The sequence below is a fragment of the Pelodiscus sinensis genome, chromosome 3 (genome assembly GCF_052426305.1).
Source record: "Pelodiscus sinensis isolate ZL-2025 chromosome 3, ASM5242630v1, whole genome shotgun sequence".
Taxonomy (NCBI): Eukaryota; Metazoa; Chordata; order Testudines; family Trionychidae; genus Pelodiscus; species Pelodiscus sinensis.
In genome coordinates, this window is record NC_143054.1 from 109,339,111 (window position 1) to 109,357,934 (window position 18,824).

Here is an 18,824-nt window from a genome sequence, read left to right on the forward strand (position 1 = left end):
TGTGGTTATGATGGTGATGTAGTTCTTTCTTGATTTTTCTTTTTCACTGGTAGCCTGAAGTTTTCAACATAAACATGTCAAAACACTTGAAAAATGAAAAGTCAGTATTGAATTTCTAATTACTTGCTGGTACTTTCTGTTTTTCTTCCTTTGTTCACCAAATGGTTCACTCTGTTAAAAAGATGAATTTTTCATTAATGCTACTGCAACTGGATTACCCCGGTCTTTTATGTATATGGTATTCCACAACCATTTAATTGTTTGTCCTGAGTGGGAGACAAAAAATGCTGCCCCACATGCATTCATCGTCAGTAGTATGTTTATAAATTATGAACATAACAAAGGCATGTCTAACTTTACGTACAATCAAAAGATAATGCAAAATATTTTCAAATGCATGGGCATTTACTCTCATTGACTTTCATCAGGGTTTGGATGTCTAACTAGACTTTGGGTCTTCACCTGCACTAGGCCACTCACAGTATTTTGCCTTGAAACCAATGCTTAGACCAGTTAGTCAATGAACCGTTGAAGGTGTTATAGTGAAAAAGCTGATGAGTGCAAAGGAAAAGGAAAATACTGTATTGAAAACCTGTCTGTGTATTCTGTTTCTCTCTCACTCTAAATCACTGGATTTTAGTACTTGTTTATTATTGCCCATAGCAACACATGCTGTACTAACTGGAAACAAGAAATGTGTAGGTGTGAATGTTGGTGTGGTTAAAATTAATGCTTAAAAATGGGTTTTATGATGTGAGAAGAGACAAAGATGAAGCATAGTCATGTATGACTGTGTAAAAATGTTATAAATGTAATTTTTTCCCATTTTCCCCTCATTTTTTCCCATTTATTAGTGAACTTTTGCAAGATTTGGAAAACTGTGAAAATGACCCTGTGGCTATTGCAGAATGTTTTGTTTCCAAGGTAAGTGTTAAGATTCTTGATAGAAATACAATTTTCAGTAAGACACTTTGCCACTGTATGAAAGATTGAGGGCATGGCTTTACTATCCCCTGGATCAACAGGCAGCAGTCAATCCAGCAATGGGTTGATTTATCGCATCTAGTATAGATTTGATAAATCAACCACCAAGTGTTCTTGTATCAACTCTGGTAGTCCAACAGAATGAGAAGGGTAAGGGGAATTGATGGGAGATTGTCAGCTCTTCACTTCCCATAGTCGATTTCAGCTACATGAAAAACATAGCTGAAATTGTGTAACTTAGATCAGCAGCCCATGGTAGTGTAGACTAGGCCTCAGATAAACCTATTATCTTCTGAATACCTAAACATGATATCTGGAGTGATCTCAACAAGATAATCGTTGCAGAACAAAATTGAAAAATCACCTTTTTTTTTTTTTTTTTTTTGTCCAGTGGGTTTCAAGCACCATTTTTGGGTTACTGATCATACTTTCTCCACCCTCTTTTTTCCCTTTTTTAAAATGCTATAGGGGTGATTGTATAATTGTCCAACAACTGGGTAATGGGTAAGCAGTCTCATAAGCTTTTGGAGTATGAACGCCAGCAATTCCTAATTTCATCTAGACAAATTACAGACTACTACAAACAAAAACAGAACTAAACAAAAATAAAATGAAAGGATATATGTAAAATACTCAACCTAGAAAGGAACAATCAGTTGCACACATACAAAATATGAAATGATTGCATAGGAGGGAGTACTGCAGAAAGATCTGTGAATCATACTGGATCTCCAGATGAATGAGAGTCGACAGTTGCAAAATATGAGTAACACAATTGTCCCCCGCCCACAAAAAGGCAATGATCATTGTGGGATATATTAGCAGGAGTTTTGTAAGCAAGATGCAAGAATTAATTCTTCTGCTCTATTTCATGCTAATTAGGCCTCAACTGGTATATTGTATCCAGTTCTGGCCACATTTCAGGAAAGATGTGGACAAATTTGAGAGAGTCCAAAGAAGAGCAACAAAAATGATTAAAGAGCTAGAAAAAAATTGGTTTGGTTTGGAAGAAGAAAAGAATGAGGGGGACATAAGAGTTTTCAAGTACATAATAGTTTTTGTTACAAGGAGGAGAGAGAAAAATTATTAACCTTTAAGGGTAGGATAAGAAGCAGTGAGTTTAAATTGCATCAAGGACAGTTTATGTTGGACATTGGGAAAAACTTCCTACCTGTCAGGAGCTAAGCACTGGAATAAATTGCCTAGGGAGGTTATGGAAGCTCTATCACAGGGATGGAAAACCTTTTTTGGGTTGGGGGCCACTGACCCACAACAAAATCAATCAGGGGTCGCATACAAGTGAAAAGCGCAAAAAAAAAAAAAAAAAAAGCCAACCAAACCCTCACTAATATGGTCCCTGACTGAGAAGGCGAGAGACTCCTAACATTCCTCTTGCACACCTGAACCGAAGGGGGCCCAAGTTAGTAGTTTTTGTGTGCACCAAGCCCCTTGGAGAACAGCAGAGGAACTAGAGCACCAGCATGGGCTCCACAATGCTGGGAGGGGATTCCCAAGTTCCAAGGGCCAGATCCAAGCAACGTGGGGACTGCATCCATCCCCTGGGCCTTAAGTTCCCCACCCTCGTGCTATCATTTAAGATTTTTAAGAGTAGGTTGGACAGACATGTAGGGAGGATCTAGATAATGCTTAGTCTTGCCTAGAGTGCAGGGGATTGGAATAGAAAACCTCTCTGTCCCTTCCAGTCCTCTGATTCTAAGCCAAATTACCACAGCCTTCTATTTTTGTTGGGATAGAATTCAGTACAGAAGTCTCTGGCTATGTATTAGTAGATTTCAGTAGTTAGTTCTGGGTCTCTAGTATCTTCCAAGCCTAGGATCATGGAGATAAAATTGTCTCATTGAAGAACTGCAGGTGCTGGATAGGCTCATGTGGAATTCTGGCAATCTATTGATTGTTCCAGATATGCTACAAAGCAAGAACTTTGATGTGAAATAAACATGTTTAATCCATCACATTAAACATCATGGGTTAGATCCTTAGATGGTATAAATTGGCAAAGCTTCAGTGTCTTCCATGGAGCCATGCCGATTTATACCAGTTCTGGACTTGGCCTGATAGCTTTTAAAAAGATTACTTTCCATTATTTTCATTGTTGTTTACTTTTTACATTTCATTAAGCTTTTAAAATGAAAGCAGACTATTCAATTCAGCTATGGTTTGCTTATAGTAAGTCACTTTCAGGCTCTCAGTATTAAAATATTTGAGGGCACAGGATGCAGGGGAATGTCTGGGTAAAAATCTTGTACTTACTAGACTGGCACATTTTTGACAAATATAATATTATTATATTAGGGTTGACATGTATTTGTGCAAAATGAAACTTAGGAAAACAATTTAATATTGCTCCAAATTTACCCATAGTAAATACAGACAAAAACAGCAGCTTAGGTTTATTGGTAAGCCACTTAATAATATAAAGTCATTAGTAAACAAAAGAGGTAGGCAAAACTATGACACTACATACATATTAAAAAAACTTACGATACTGTTTAAATAAAAACCTGCTCATACTACTTAGTATTTTATTGTAAATAGCTACAGGCTGTCAATGGTTTGGCAAGAGACAAAAGATAATTTTCGATGTATTTATAGTCATCTTACAATTTGCGCAAATGGTCATTTGTTCACAGAACATTTATGGAATTTTTAAAACCTGAACAATGGAGACCAATGATATTTTAATACACTGTGGACCCAGATCCTCTGCTGGTATGAACTGGTATTGCTCAATTGAACCAGTAGTGCAATGCCAGCTTATACCAGTGGTGGGACCCACTTGAATATGTGGAAGGAGAAGTATGTTAACTTCAGTACATTAGTTCTCTGAATCATTTTGACTCATAAAAGGCTTCTACTGCAAGCTTAACTATTGCTTAATTGGTCATATAAAAGTTTGTTTATATCTTTTCTTGCCAGCTCTCACTCTTTCATGTTCATTGTAAGGATACCAGCATTAATTTAGAAGACCAACTTAAGTATTCCACACATTTACATTTAAGTGAGGAGTTGTAAGGGAGTGTTTAATTCTGGTATTCTGTCCTTCTCACTCAGCACTCAGAAATGTAGAAATTACGCTTCTGAAACGCAATCTGCAACTTAACGAGGATAGGGAGACTTGCTTTTAATTTGTAAGATCATTAATGAAAGAGAAGCAGGCAGTTGGCTTCAGCCTATCAACACCACAAATGTTTACACTGGCACATCTTTTACCTTTTTCTCTTTTTAAGTGCCTAAGTGCCTTTTATGTATATTTTAAATCACAGGGAGGCAAGAGTAGAGAAGACTGGAGAGGTGGTTGTTTACTTGACCTTAGGTGTAGGAAACACATGGTTCCAAAATAATATTTGACATTATTCACCTTGCACATTAATCTTGGGTTGAGCTAAGCAAGAGCAAGATATAGTTTAGATGTACAGGTTGTCATATCGCATCTGAAATCCCTCTGAATTGACTGAAGTTTTTTCTTACATGTGGTATAGAGGTAGCCAAAGCTTGTTACTTAAGGAGGCTTTGTAGTCTGTATCAAGAGCTCTTTTGGGTTGGGGAGGGAACAAACACACTTCATGGCTCCTGTGGCCCATTCAACCTGATTTCAGACTCCAAGCAGAGATGACCACACTTTAAGTCTAGTTTTATGTAGGGATGTGAACAAGTAGTCAAGTAGATGATTAATCGATAAGACTAGGCTTATCAATTAATCTAGTCCACTACTTGCATTCCCCTGCCCCTTTGCTGCCTCTGTATCAGGGGTGGGGTGGGGAGAGCAGGAGCTGGTGCTGGGGGGAGTTGGCTTAAAAGCTGGATTTCCCCCCCAGCACTGGCTCCATGATGCTGCTTGCTCCCTATTAAAGGTAGCAGTGTGGGGAAGTCTGCTGCAAAGCAGCCTCTGCCCATGGCAAGCACTGGCTTGTCACAGGCAGAGGCTGCTTCATGGCAGCAGCCCCTGTCTGCAGGGAATCCAAGCTCCCCACGGACAGGGGCTGCTGCCGGAGCTTAGGCCCGCTGCAAACAGAGGCTCCTTCGCAGCAGTCTCCCCTGTCCCCTCCTCCCAGCAGCCTCTGTCTACAGGGAGCTTGGAGCCCCCATGGACAAGAGCTGCTGCCATCCCATGCAGCTGCCGCTGTATCAGAGGCAGCAGGGCAGTGCAGCAGGCAGCCATGCTTCAAGGGGAGCTGATTTGTAAACTGGCTCTCCTCACGGACCAGCTCCCACCAGGCACCCCACGCTGCTGCCTCCGATACAAAGGCAGCAGTGTGAGGTCTCAAGGGGCTCCCCAGGAGTGGGGCTGGAGTGCACTGGCTGCCAGTCCTGCCCCCAGGAACTATAGAATGGTTGACTAATGGCTAAGAATTCATGAGGTTAATTGACTGTTTTATCACCCTCTATCTTACATCCCTAGTTTGGTGATTGTAGAGGTCAGTGTAACAACTTTGGCTTGGTCAGGTCTTTTCCTGCTATTATGTAGGCCAGGGTTCACCTTAATTTCCACACAAGGATCCAACTGAGTTTTGAAACTCTCAAAGGGTATGTCTACACTTGCTCCCTAGTTCGAGCTAGGGATGCAAATGTAGCCGACCGAAATTGCTAATGAAGCGGGGATTTAAATATCCCCAGGGCTGGTTCAGGACAGCCAAATGGGATAAGGGGCATCCCTGTGGTGGGGCAGGTTCCTGCGTGGCCTGGGGGATAGGGCAATCGCCTGGGGAGGACAGGGTCGGGGGTTCAAGTCCTGCCTCCCCTGGGTGGGTACAGGATTGGATGAGGGACACCTGGACGGCCCAGGGGCAGGCGGGATAAGGGGCCTCTCCCTGATAAGGTGTTGGGGCAGGTTCCCGCGTGGCCTAGGGGATAGGGCACTCACCTGGGGAGAACAGGGTCATGGGCTCAAGTCCTGCCTCCGTTGGGAGAAAGCCAGGCAGCCCTGGGGCAGGCAGAACAAGGGGCCTCCCGGCAGCACGGCTGTGAGGCAGGTTCCAAGTGGAACTCATTTTTTGAGGAGTAACATTAGTTCGAACCAAGGGGTTTGATTCAAACGAACGCATCCTGGAGTGCACTTCCTGGTTCGAATCAGCTGTTGAGCAGAATAACGTGCAGGCGAGATTGTGCTAATGAAGTGCGGGATATTTAAATCCCCGCTTCATTAGCAATTTCAGTCGGCTACATTTGCATCCCTAGCTCGAACTAGGGAGCAAGTGTAGACATACCCTATGGGATTTAGTCCAGCTCAACATTCCGTAGACTCCCCAATGGCAGGTAATTAAAAATATTTGCAGAAACATGTTATTTCACCACTCTCAGGCTTCTTAGCTACCGTTTCTGTGTGCAATTCAAAGTGTTAGCTTCCATCTCTCTGAGTTGGGCTCTAAATCTCGGGGGAGGGGGGAGAGAGAGATTGATTCATGGTAAAGTTAGCCCAAGCTGTAACCCACATGCTTCCTCAATCTCCCTTCCATCCATGTAAAAAAACATCTAACCTGACCTTCACAGTGCTTTAAAGCCAAAGCTAACCTTCATGGCTGAGGGTACATGCTTTAATTGAGTTTCACTTCAGCACAGGCTGGCAACCTACCTGATTTGCTGTGAGAACACGGGCTAGTTATACATGAACGCAGTTAGTTCTCCAGTCCTATCCCACAATGCTACGTGGGCTGGAGTTTCTTGTATAACTCCTTCCTTCATTTGCACGCATTTTAACCACAAGTTTGTCAGCTCACTTTTGCTACATTTACACATGGGTACTGCCCAAGAAATCCCCCTGCCTGCGAAAAACCTGGCACCAGCCTTCTGATAAACACCTGCAAGATGTGAAGAACTCTGTAGAATTTCAAAAGCATATCCTTTTTTTACCTCACCTACTTTGCCTATCAGTAAGACCCATCATTGGGTAAATGTACCCAAATGAAACTTTTGTTCAATGGACAAAAAAGAGAGGGGCAGGAAGGTCACTCAAGTGCCCTGTGAATCACTTTGTGACTTGCAGACTGAATTCCTTAGTGAGAGTCTCATTAGAAGTTCATGCTGCCAAATGATGTTTGCTTTCACCTTCAGAACAGTCTGTATTCAAAATAAGTAGCTTCCCTTGGAAGTCATTTACACAAAGTATTTTTCTCCTGTCACTGGCATGGTTAGAGTACTTGGCAAATTATTATCCCACTTTCATATGCTGCTAAGAACCATGGGATACAAGTACCACTTTGCAGAGGAATTGTGCTGTCTGTGGTAGACCAACTCAGGCAAACTCTGTAATAAAGACATACCCCGGTGTAAAAACCCTCTCCCTATAATCTATTTTAAAGCAGATTATATTAGCTGAGGCACTTGAGTTTACAGTCCTATTCTGTAAATGAAGAGAGAACCAAGCGATCTCAGTTGAGGAACATTCAACTCTGCAATTTTTTCATTCCTAGCTGGTCCAACGGAGTTTGATTATGTTAGTTTTAAAAGTGCAGCGCAATGCCTATCTGATCTCTCGGGGATTTCCTGTGGAGGGGACTGGGTGATTGTAGTGTGAGTACCAGGTCATGATATAGAAAGATTTGGTTTGATTGTTTGTAGGCAAGGTTGAAAGTAACTTACATTTCTTAAAGTTACTGTACTATCACATCTCAGGGTGTGTGTGGAGGTGGGTGAGGTGGTTGTGATACAACAGCACCTGTAAGAAATTTAAGTGTGGGGTGGAATGTGGAGGGTTCAGGACAGAGGCTTGGGGGCACTGTGTGTGAGTGTTTGTGCAGGAGTCAGAGTTAGGGTATATGAAGGGCTTACAATAGGGGATTTGGGTGTGTGGGTGCAGGAGGCAGGAAAGAAGAATTGTGATACATGCAGGCCCACTCAGAGAATGACAGAGGCCTGGGCCACTTTGAGTTTAGAATCCCCACCCCAGCCCCAGGCCTCTCACATATCTAACTTCTTAGCCACAGGGTCACACTAAAACGAAAAGAATATATGAAAATGAACACTTGAGACATTTATTTATTAACAATTAAGTTATTATGCCAATAGTACGTATATTAAAATGTAACTTTACTTGTGAGTTTTCACTGTAAGCAAAACTCTTCATTTTAGGAATGCTCTTCTGGCTTTGTGGAGTGCAAACTTATTTATAAGTGAAGAAAAATCTAATTTATGTGCAATATCACTGTTAATGTTAAGCATTGCGAGCCCATTCAAATGCTCTTGTCCCATTTTAGAATGATGATAGTTCTTTACTTGTTTTAACACATTGAATGTTCATTCACCTGAAGCCACTGATGCAGGGAGACTGACAAAAATAGGTAATGCAATGGTTATACTGGGAAATACAGTCGACAGGCCAAGATCAAATATTTCTTGAAGCTGTTCATTTGGCTTGCAGTCCAATTTTTAAAGTTGGTGGGATATATAAATTTCAGGAAGATCTCATCGAGATCTCTTGAAATTTTGTCATGCCTTTATTGAAACTGTTTAGCCACTGAATATAGATCTTCATCACATAGTTCTCTGAACTCCCAAAGGAATCCCCAAAGGGTACAAATTTGTCGCAGTGACTCAAATTAACATGCAAGACCAGATTTGGTGGAGTCAATTATAACCAAAAAAAAAAAACCCTGACTCAATAGTGCCTTTCTTTCTGCATCAGATTGAGATGTTGGGCTGCGATTGGTGGAAAACTCAGATGAAATGTCAATACGCTGTGCTACTGATTTGGACATAGAAAGGATTGCATCCCACTGTTCACAGATATCTTTTGAATATCTTTAAGAAGTTGTTCAATGTTATCAATGTCAACATCTACAGTAGCATTGTGTGCTTCAATTACGAGATTAGTTTCATGATCATTTTTAGCAGCTTCATCCACATGGAAGATATTAAAATGCATTTAGATTTGGATGTATATTACTGAATTGACTTAAGCTCAGTATGAGCCTGTGTGCTGAGAGAGGAAGGGTATGTCTACACAGCAAAGTTATTTTGAAATAACAGCCATTATTTCGAAATACCTTTACTAGCGTCTACACAGCCAAACCGCTATTTCAAAATTAATTCGAAAAAGTGGAGCACTTCTTTCGAATTTGGTATACCTCATTCCAGGAGAAATAAAGCCAAATTCGAAATAGCTATTTCGAAATAAGGACTGTGTAGATACTTAGGCTGTGTCTAGACTGCAGGGTTTTTTCGAAAAAAGTAGCCTTTTTTCTAAATAACGTCACCTGCGTCTAGACTACAGCCGCGTTCTTTCAAAATTAAATTGAAAGAACGTGGCTTTTGTTTCGACGGCAGTACTCATTTCACGAGGAAGAATGCCTTTTTTCTAAAGTGCTCTTTCGAAAAAAGGCATTCTTGAATGCAAAGAGGGCTTTTTCGAAACAGAGCATCCATACTGCCTGGGTGCTCTCTTTCAAAAAAGCGGCTTGCTTTTTTGAAAGTACTGCTTGCAGTCTAGATGCTCTTTTTCGAAAGAGGCTTGCAGTCTAGACGTAGCCTTATATTGAAATAGGGGGCCTCCAGCCTTCCCAGGGTGCCCTGCTGGCCACTCCAGCCTCAACCAAGAACACTCCTCTCCTTCCCCCCTTCCCAGAGGCCTTAAAGGGGTAGACTCTGGCCACAGTGCCTGTACCAGCTCTAAGCCTGCCAGCCCAGAGCCAGCAATCACTGCCCCTGACGCAGTGGCCCCAAAACATGAGACAGCAAACCACTGGCAGCCAGCCCTCCGCTGCTCCCTAGGAGCAGTCTGCCAGCTCTCAAGAGCCTGCCAGGGCCTGGAGAAGGCGGGTGCCTTCCTGGTCCAGGGTGGAGATCATGGACCTTATTTAGGTTTGAGAGGGATGCTCTCAATGTCCATGATTTCTGCACTAGATGGAGGAATGCGGCCGTCAATGGCAGGATAGCTGCCAGCCTGGCCACCAAAGACCACATGCGAACCCAGGAGCAAGTTTGCATGAAAATCAAGTTGGTCTTGGAGAAAATTCCTTCTCAACCTAACACATTGTGATCAGTTAGACAGTGAGCGTATGAGCAAGCACAAGTCAGCTGAGTTCCTGAATGAAAAAAGATGCCACCTCAGAGCCTTGGCCCACCCCACCCAGTGTCCCATCTCCAGTCATGGCCATACTTGAAGCAGGGCCGGATTAAGGGAGGGGATAGCCGGGCAGCTGCCCGGGGTGCCAACGTATCGGGGGGCGCCTGATGGCAGCTGTAAGGGGTGCTGCGGGCTGCGCAGCGCCCCTTAGAGCTGTCATCAGACTCTGTGAGCCCGGGGCTGGGAGCTGTGCAGCACTCCTTAGAGGTGCAATCAGGCACTGTGCGCCCGATTGCAGCTGTAAAGTGCGCAGCACGCCGGGGGGCGGGGCTGCACCTGCGCCCGGGATCGGAGCCGCGCATGCATCACGCTCTCGCTGACCGGGGCACAGGAATGGTTCGAGCCGGCCCTGATTTGAAGCTTCGAAGGAAAGACATTTAAAAAAAAAAACCACCCACCTTCCCAGAATACATCCTGTGGGGAGAGGGGAACCGGCTGGTGGCTGGTTCCTAAAGCTATGTCCCTGCAGCTTTAGGAACACAAGCTTATAAATCAGAAGTGAACCTGAGGGCTATTGAGCTGTGCCCCCTGCCATTACAGGCAACCCTGTCATACAATTGCTCTCACAAATTTGCCCAGCTCTCCTTCAAAAATAATTAAGTTGTTTACTCATGCAACTCCTAATGGGAGGTTGCTCCAGAATCTCACCGCTCTGATGTGAAGAAACCTTCTAATTTCCAGGCTGAATTTGCTTATGGACAGTTTGTGTCAGTTTGTTCTTATGCCAGCATTATCCTTTAGCTTAAATAGCTCTCAAATCTCCCTGTTATTTACCCTCCCAATATATTTATAGAAAGCCTCTCTCTGTTTAGTTTTTTTTTACTAAACAAATAAGCCAAGCTCTTCCAGCCCACATTCATATGACATTCCTCTATTACTCTGAACATCCTCATAGCCCTTCTCTGCGCCTGTTCCAGTTTAAATTCATCTTTTTTGAACATGGGTGACCAGAACTGCACAGTTTTCCACAGGAGATCCTGCCAGTTCTTTGTACAATGGCATTAACACTTCCTCTATTGCAATTGGAATGCCTCACCTAATATATGCTAGGATTGCATGTGCCTGCATTACACTGGTTTTGGTTATGTTTCCATTTAAATTACATTTAATCAACTCATAGTCACTTGCTCCAAGGTTATTTCTTACAACCAGCATTTCCTCACTACCTACTAAAACCAAATCTAAAATTGCATTCACCCTTTGTTGATTTAGTGATGATTTGATAAAGGAAACTTTCATCTTACCAACCCAGGAACAACTGGTCTCTACCAGCCTCAGTAGCACTCATTTTCTAATCCAGTGGTTTCAAACTTTTTTTCTCACCTCCCAGTTCAAGAAAATTGTTGGTGCTTCTGACCCAACTTAATTTTGTCTTATTGACTAGAGTGTGGATTCTAGGGTGAGGCCAGGGATGAGGATGCAGAAGGGAGCTCTGGGTTGGGGAGGGGGCAGCTCAGGGCTGGGGCAGGCAATTGAGTCAGGGTTTGGAACTCTGATGGCTCCCAATCACTGGTGTGGTGGGGGAGCTAAGGCAGGCTTCCTGCCTGTCCTGGCACTGCAGACAATGCTGCGCTCAGAAAACAACCAGAAGCAGCAGCACAGCACTATCCCTATTAGTTTGACACTGGGGGTCTAGAGCAGAGCCTTAACACTATCCCAGCAGGCCCTCTTTTTCAGTCCTTACCCAAAGTGATTTTTACCCAAACAGATTCTGGGATTCCCCCCCCCCCACACACACACATTTTATCACTTCATATTTCTTCACAATTTATTGTTTCATTGATGCATAAAACTATCCCACCACCTTTACCCTTATTCCCATGTCTGCTAAACTGCACACATCTTTCAATACCTGTGTTTCAGGCATGGATGTACCACCATGTTTCAGTAATCCCTAGGGGTATGTCTACCCTACAGCACTAATTCGAGCTAACTTAATTCGAATTATTTAATTCAAACTAAGCTAATTCAAATTAGTGCATCTAGGCCTAAAAACTAGTTCAAATTAGCATTTTGCTAATTCGAACTAGCATGTCCACATTGAGTGGACCCTGAACCGAGGTTAAGGATGGCCGAAAGCAGTGCCGGCAGGGCATCAGGTTAGGACTTAGAGGGTGGAGCTGCTGTCTCAGGCTAGCCTGACCCCCGACCCCGGACAGACAGTTCTCAGGGGTTCCCCGCTTGCAAAGCAGTCCTGGCTTGAAGTGCCCTTAGTGCCAACACTCGGCACATCACAGCACTCGGCCATTAGCCCGGCTGCACTTTCCGCAGGCTGCCATCCGGAGGGGGGGGTCAATCAAGGGGCTTCAGGAGAGCTTCCACCCCGAGAAGCCCACAGAGCCACCCCAGTCCTCCCCATCGGGGGCTCGTACCCCATTCCTCCCTCACCTCCTTCCACTTACCCCTCCCTAGCCCTCCTTTCTGATGTACAAAATAAAGGACACGTGTGTTCAAAAATAGAAACTCTCTTTATTGAACAAAACTCGGGGAAACTGGGAAAAGGAGGTGAGAGAGTGGAGGGCAACTAAAATAATCAGGGGTTTGGAACAGGTCCCATATGAAGAGAGGCTAAAGAGACTGGGACTTCTCAGCTTAGAAAAGAGGAGACTGAGGGGGGATATGATAGAGGTCTATAAAAGCATGAGTGATGTGGAGAGGGTGCATAAAGAAAAGTTCTTCATTAGTTCCCATAATAGAAGGACTAGAGGACACCAAATGAAATGAATGGGTAGCAGGCTTCAAACTAATAACAGAAAGTTCTTCTTCACAAAGCAAATAGTCAACCTGTGGAACTCCTTGCTGCAGGAGGCTGTGAAGGCTGGAACTAGAACAGAGTTTAAAGAGAAGTTAGATAAAGTCATGGAGGTTGGGTCCATGGAGTGGTATTAGCCAGGGGGTAGAAATGGTGTCCCTGGCCTCTGTTTGTGGAAGGCTGGAGATGGATGGCACGAGACAAATGGCTTGGTCATTGTTTTGGTCCATCCCCTTCAGGGTCCCTAGTGTTGGTCGCTGTTGGCAGACAGGCTACTGGGCTAGATGGACCTTTGGTCTGACCCAATATGGACATTCTAAGCTCAGGGCTCAGGGTCTCACTGGACCACCTTGATTTTCATGCAAACCTGCTCCCGGGTGGCCAGGCTGGCAGCTATCCTGCCCTAGACGGCCACTTTCCTGTGCCTAGTGCGGAGGTTGTGGATGAGGTCCACGATCTCCGCACTAGACCAGGCGGGCGCCTGCCTCTTGCGGACCCGGACAGGCTCCTGGGAGCCGCCAGCCTGGTCCCAGGAAGAGGCGGAGGGCTGGGTGGCAGCTGGTAGCTGGTTCGTGCCGTGCCAGGTGCAGGTTCTGCTGGCTGGGTGCTGGCAGGCTTGCACCTGGCATGGGCATTGTAGCCAGCCCGTGCCCCTTTAAGGGCTCCGGGGCTGGGAGGGGGGCAGACGAGTTTCCCTGGTGGTGCACAGAGTGGCCACCAGGGAAAGCTGGGGAGGGCTAGCCTCCCACTAGATCGAATTAAGTGGCTACATAGCCCTTAATTCGAACTGCTTAATTCGAACTAGGCGTTAGTCCTCATAGAATGAGGTTTACCTAGTTCGAATTAAGCGCTCCGCTAGTTCAAATTAAGTTCGAACTAGCGGTTTGTATGTGTAGCGCCTATCAAAGTTAATTCGAACTAACGGCTGTTAGTTCTAATTAACTTTGTAGTGTAGACATACCCTCTGATAGCTAGTTTGATCTCCTGCACCAAGAGTTTTGTTCCTCCATTTTAGTGCTCAGAATCCATGCATTCAGGTAGCATTTCAGTTGTTTTCCTCAGACCTCTGTTTCTAGCTTATGGTGCTCCATTATCCCTTACTATATCTTCATTTAGCTGATTTTCCTGTTTATTAAAGGCAGGAATGAAGCTTCTGCAAATCTCTTTCCTCGTGTCCTATTTTAAAGTCCTTCTTAGTTGACCAGCAGAGAAGAATCTATTATAAATTCCTGGTGCTGTACCTCATTCATGTGGTGATGTTTATAAGATATATGTTATGATTAAGTGGTCATGGGAATCTGTGGCCATGGGAATCTGCTTTACTCATAATATTGTAATATTACGTTGCCTTTTCCTATTTGCATTTGATACTTTTTCATACTGTATTCATCTTACTTTAATTGAAATTGAATTTCATCATATACATTGTCATTTATAGCACTGCTCTCTTTGGGTATGTCTAAACTATGTTTTTGGTTTGTTTGTTTGTTTGTTTTCCAAAAGAGGATATGCAGGGGGAAAAAAAACCCTTTTTAGAAAAAAACGTGTAAACCTTTTTTTTTTTTTTTAAAGGAAAAGCTTTTTTTTTAAAAGGGTTTTTTTTTTTTTTTTGAAAAAAAAAATCCATGTCTAGACTACTTTCACTTTCGAAAGAGAGCTCAGAAGAAGATATGGAATTTGCATATCCTCTTTTAAAAATAGAACGTAGTCTAGACATAACCTTTATTGGAGTGACAGATAGATTGATAAGAGCTGCTTAAGAAAATTATGAAGTGTAATGTCTGCTACAGACTGAAGTTTGGTTGATTCCTAGTTTTTAGCTGAGATGGTTTTAAGCCTTAATGGTCCATTCCAAGCATGCATATTAATCGGTTATGACACAAACTCATTGTCTCTGGATGTGGATACACAACATATGTAAGCCACTATGAAAACTAGCAGAAACAGCGAAATTAGTCCAACCATGAAAATCTAAAATAAATCAATGAATTAATCTATGTCAAGACCAAACCAAAATGATCAGTAATGGAGATGAGGGAGCATATAGAAGGATCATAGCACATTAACGATTAAATGAGTCCTGTGAGAACTTCATTCCTCTGGAGCAATAGGGACTGGAATTAGAAGGATTTTAAACAAAATATATTAAAATTAATTGATGAAAGCTGAAATAATTACTGAGCTGTCCCCAAAACTGGCTCCACTGATACATTCAAATTGCACCACCCTGTTGAGTAATATACCTAAATATGCAAATACCTCCAATGGATTAATTGGAGCTAATTTTGAAGTAACACATTACTCAGAGTGAAGGGGGCACAAGCTTACTTCTGATGAAGAGCCTGGAAAAGGTGTGGGGGGGGGGAAGAAAAGACAAGCACCTGAGTGGTCTAATGACCATTTTAAAATACCCATCAGAGCCCTCTGCTGAAGTAACATTGCTGTACAGGACTCTAAATATTTCAATTGTGACTTTCTTTCTAATATAGTACAGATTGCATTAATGAGCTATCAATGCTCAGAAAAAAACATTCCCGAAGCATGGTGATTATGTTGCATTGTGTCAGAATGGCTTCTGAAGATATTTTTAGTGGAATCTGGGTGTCTTGTTGATTAAGGGTTAAATTCCATAATAGCAAAGATGAAGTGCAGTTGCTTCAAAAATATTGTATAGTTAACACTTTCTTTTCACTCTCAGGTTACCAAAACACTGCATAGATTTCAGCTGTCTGTGGCATGGAGAGTGATACCCAGAAATCACCAAAATGCAAAAAACAATGTTGTTTTTAAGGTCCCATGCAAAATAAAGTAGTGATAAGTAGGGGGAAAGTTGTGAGCAAGCAGGAAAGCAAAGGAAACCAAACCGCAGTGCCTAGAGCCCAATTAGTACAAAAAGCTACTAGGAGTAGGAATGTAAAAGAGTAGTCAAGTTGACTACTCGCATTTTCTCCCTGCCACCCACTGCCTCTATCAGAGGGGAAAGCAGGATCCAGTGCTGTGGGAAGCCAGTTTAAAAGCTAGTTTCCCCCAGCACTGTCTCCGTGGTGCCACTTGCCCCCCGCCCACCCCCATCCTGTGCTGCTGCCTTTAAGAGGTAGTAGGGGAGGGGGGAAGGAAGGCTTTTCCTGGAGTATCCCTAGTGCACAGGGGGTCCCAGCTCCCTGTGGACTGGGGCTGCTGGACCTGGCATGAGCCCAGCTCGTCCTGGCTTGCACCGGGTCCAGGAGCTACCTCTGCTGAGGCTCTGCAGCTTAAATTTAGTAAGAGCCGGACTGCCTGCACACCTGGTTCTTACTACATTTTAAGTCCAGCACCACAGTGGGATTAGCTCCTTCTGAGCACCTTCCCTTCTCAACTAATAGTGTAGTCGGTACAAATTGTATTGACTACCCGATTATGCCTCTTAATATCCTTAACTAGGAGATTCTGTTTTTCAGTGGGTGCCTGGTAACCTCTCTAATGTTCAGTTACAAAACAGCTCCAGTGGTAACTTCCTGTTTCCATATATGTATATTTTTCTAAAATACCTACCTTTTGTTGCTAACATTTTTCATACTTAGTCTCTGCTCAAATGTGAAATTATTTATGACAGTCTGAAAACTGCATACTTAATGTGCCCAGTAGAAAATTTCCTTAAGTCTAAAGGTGCACACTTAAATACAGATGCACTGCACATGCATACAAGTTGATTGAGAAACAACTTGTAGAAAGGAACTTAATTGTACTGACAAGCAGCTTATATCCATATTTACTCATCATTTGTCTTTACATTTTCTTTATATATTAAAAAAAAGGCTAGCAACATAGTTTTAAAGTAGTGTTTGTAGATGGCAAGGTCAAAATGAACAACTCATTGCTTAGAAAATTCAAACATTAATTGCTTAAGAACATAAGAATGGTCATTCTTGGTCAGATCAATGATCTGCCTAGCCCAGTATTCTGTCTTCTCACAAAGTCTGGTGCCGGATGCTTCAGAAAAAGTGAATCAAGCTTTGTAAACTTCAAAGTTTGCCTCTCATCAACATAAATTGTTCTAGTAAAAGATATTGCCTCACCCATTTTGCTTCTCTCTTATCCTTGTACCAACCACATAGCTACAACACTGTATACATTATTTGGATAGAACTGTTATGTGGGTGGGACCATTGATAAATTAGTATGGAAAAAACAGTACGGTTTTCTATCTCCAAATAACTTGAGTCTGATCCTGCAAGGGTACTGGTTGAGTGGGAGTTGAGGATAGTCCACATATCTACAGAAGGAATTCAGTGCTTCACATGATAGGACCCTTAACCTGCAAGTCAGTAAAGAAAGAACAGATAAAATAGTGTGATTTATTTCTTTTACTTGTATAGTAGTTGAATTTAGAATTTTTTGAAAGACGGGAAAGGAAGATTGGCAGATGTTTCAGGGGAGATAGATCAAAGGATGTGGAATGATGTGAAGGCAGGCATCCAATTAGAATTTGGGCAAAATGAGCAGCTAAGGAAAAACATTGAACACTTGGGAGAGGATAATAGAGTAATAAATGGCAACAGTATGGTTGAATTTGCATTGTCAGATGAAAAATGTGTGGTGATCCTGGTGTTTGAAGGTAATTGTGATAAAATCCTATTATTTAATCTTTCTTTCCTCCCTACACATAGAGTGAAGATTTTCACATATATACACAGTACTGCACCAATTATCCAAGGTAGGAATATTTTGTTCACTTTTTTGGAGGCCCTTTCTTCCTGCTTTGTCCCTTTTTGGAAGGTGTATCAGTAAAGAATGCACTTAAAATTCAAGCAAAAATATTTTGTCATATACCTTTCCTCTCCTTTCAACTCATGATATAAAAAGTGAAAAGTGTCTACGGCAGTATTATTATTATTTTATAAATTCTTATTAGCCTCCACTAATAATAAGAATCTTATTCTGCTATGTCTAATTCCAAAAAGAGTTCTGCATATGAAAGGAAAGTAGATTTGGGCTCAAAACTAATATAGGAATTTCTATATAATGACTGGCAGGAGTTTGATATTCCCAGTAAGGGGAAGGAAGGAAAGCCAATTCCTGACGACTGAAGGTACATAGATACAGAAACAGCATATCTTTAAGGAGATTTATTATATTTTTTCAGGTCAGTGGCTGTGCTAACAGAATGCATGAGGAACAAGACACTGGCCAAGTTCTTCAGAGAACGGCAAGAAGCTTTACAACACTCCTTGCCCTTGGGATCATATCTCTTAAAACCTGTCCAACGAATATTAAAGTACCACCTGCTACTTCATGTAAGTGCCCACTCAAAAACATTTCTCTCTAGCACTGCTGTGCCTCTTCATCCCTGCAATATTACTACACTGGGGGTGTGTCTAGACTACATGCCTCCTTCGACGGAGGCATGTAGATTAGCCAGATCGGAAGAGGGAAATGAAGCCGCGATTAAAATAATCGCGGCTTCATTTAAATTTAAATGGCTGCCCCGATCTGCCGATCAGCTGTTTGTCGGCAGATCGGGGCAGTCTGGACGCGACGCGCCGACAAAGAAGCCTTTCTTCATCGGCACAGGTAAACCTGGTTTCACGAGGCTTACCTGTGCCGATGAAGAAAGGCTTCTTTGTCGGCGCGTCGCGTCCAGACTGCCCCGATCTGCCGACAAACAGCTGATCGGCAGATCGGGGCAGCCATTTAAATTTAAATGAAGCCGCGATTATTTTAATCGCGGCTTCATTTCCCTCTTCCGATCTGGCTAATCTACATGCCTCCGTCGAAGGAGGCATGTAGTCTAGACACACCCTGGGATATTAAGATAGTTCTCCTTAAAAATGTGTCTCCTTTTGTTGATCAATTTTTTACATATGGAAGCATTTTCTGCCTCTACTCTCTTGACAATATATAAAATACATTGTGAGTAGGGAGTGTATGGTAATTGTTTTAGACACATTGAATAGGTTAATGCATCCAAATAATTAGATTTTTTCCGGTCTGCAAGTCCAGTCTTGCTTGGGAGTGTCTTGCTGTCAGGAG

The 18,824-nt window shown here is 42.7% G+C and overlaps 1 protein-coding gene across 3 annotated transcripts in view; it reads left to right on the top strand.

Annotated features, from left to right (window-relative positions):
- PLEKHG1 (pleckstrin homology and RhoGEF domain containing G1) overlaps positions 1–18,824 on the top strand; it is a 201,680-nt gene that overhangs the window by 146,647 nt on the left and 36,209 nt on the right. For all 3 annotated transcript variants that reach the window (XM_075924430.2, XM_075924431.2, XM_075924432.2), the window contains 3 exons: positions 855–924; positions 17,462–17,508; positions 17,938–18,088. In XM_075924430.2, coding sequence (XP_075780545.2) covers positions 855–924; positions 17,462–17,508; positions 17,938–18,088 — 268 coding nt within the window. The remainder of the gene's footprint in view (positions 1–854; positions 925–17,461; positions 17,509–17,937; positions 18,089–18,824) is intronic.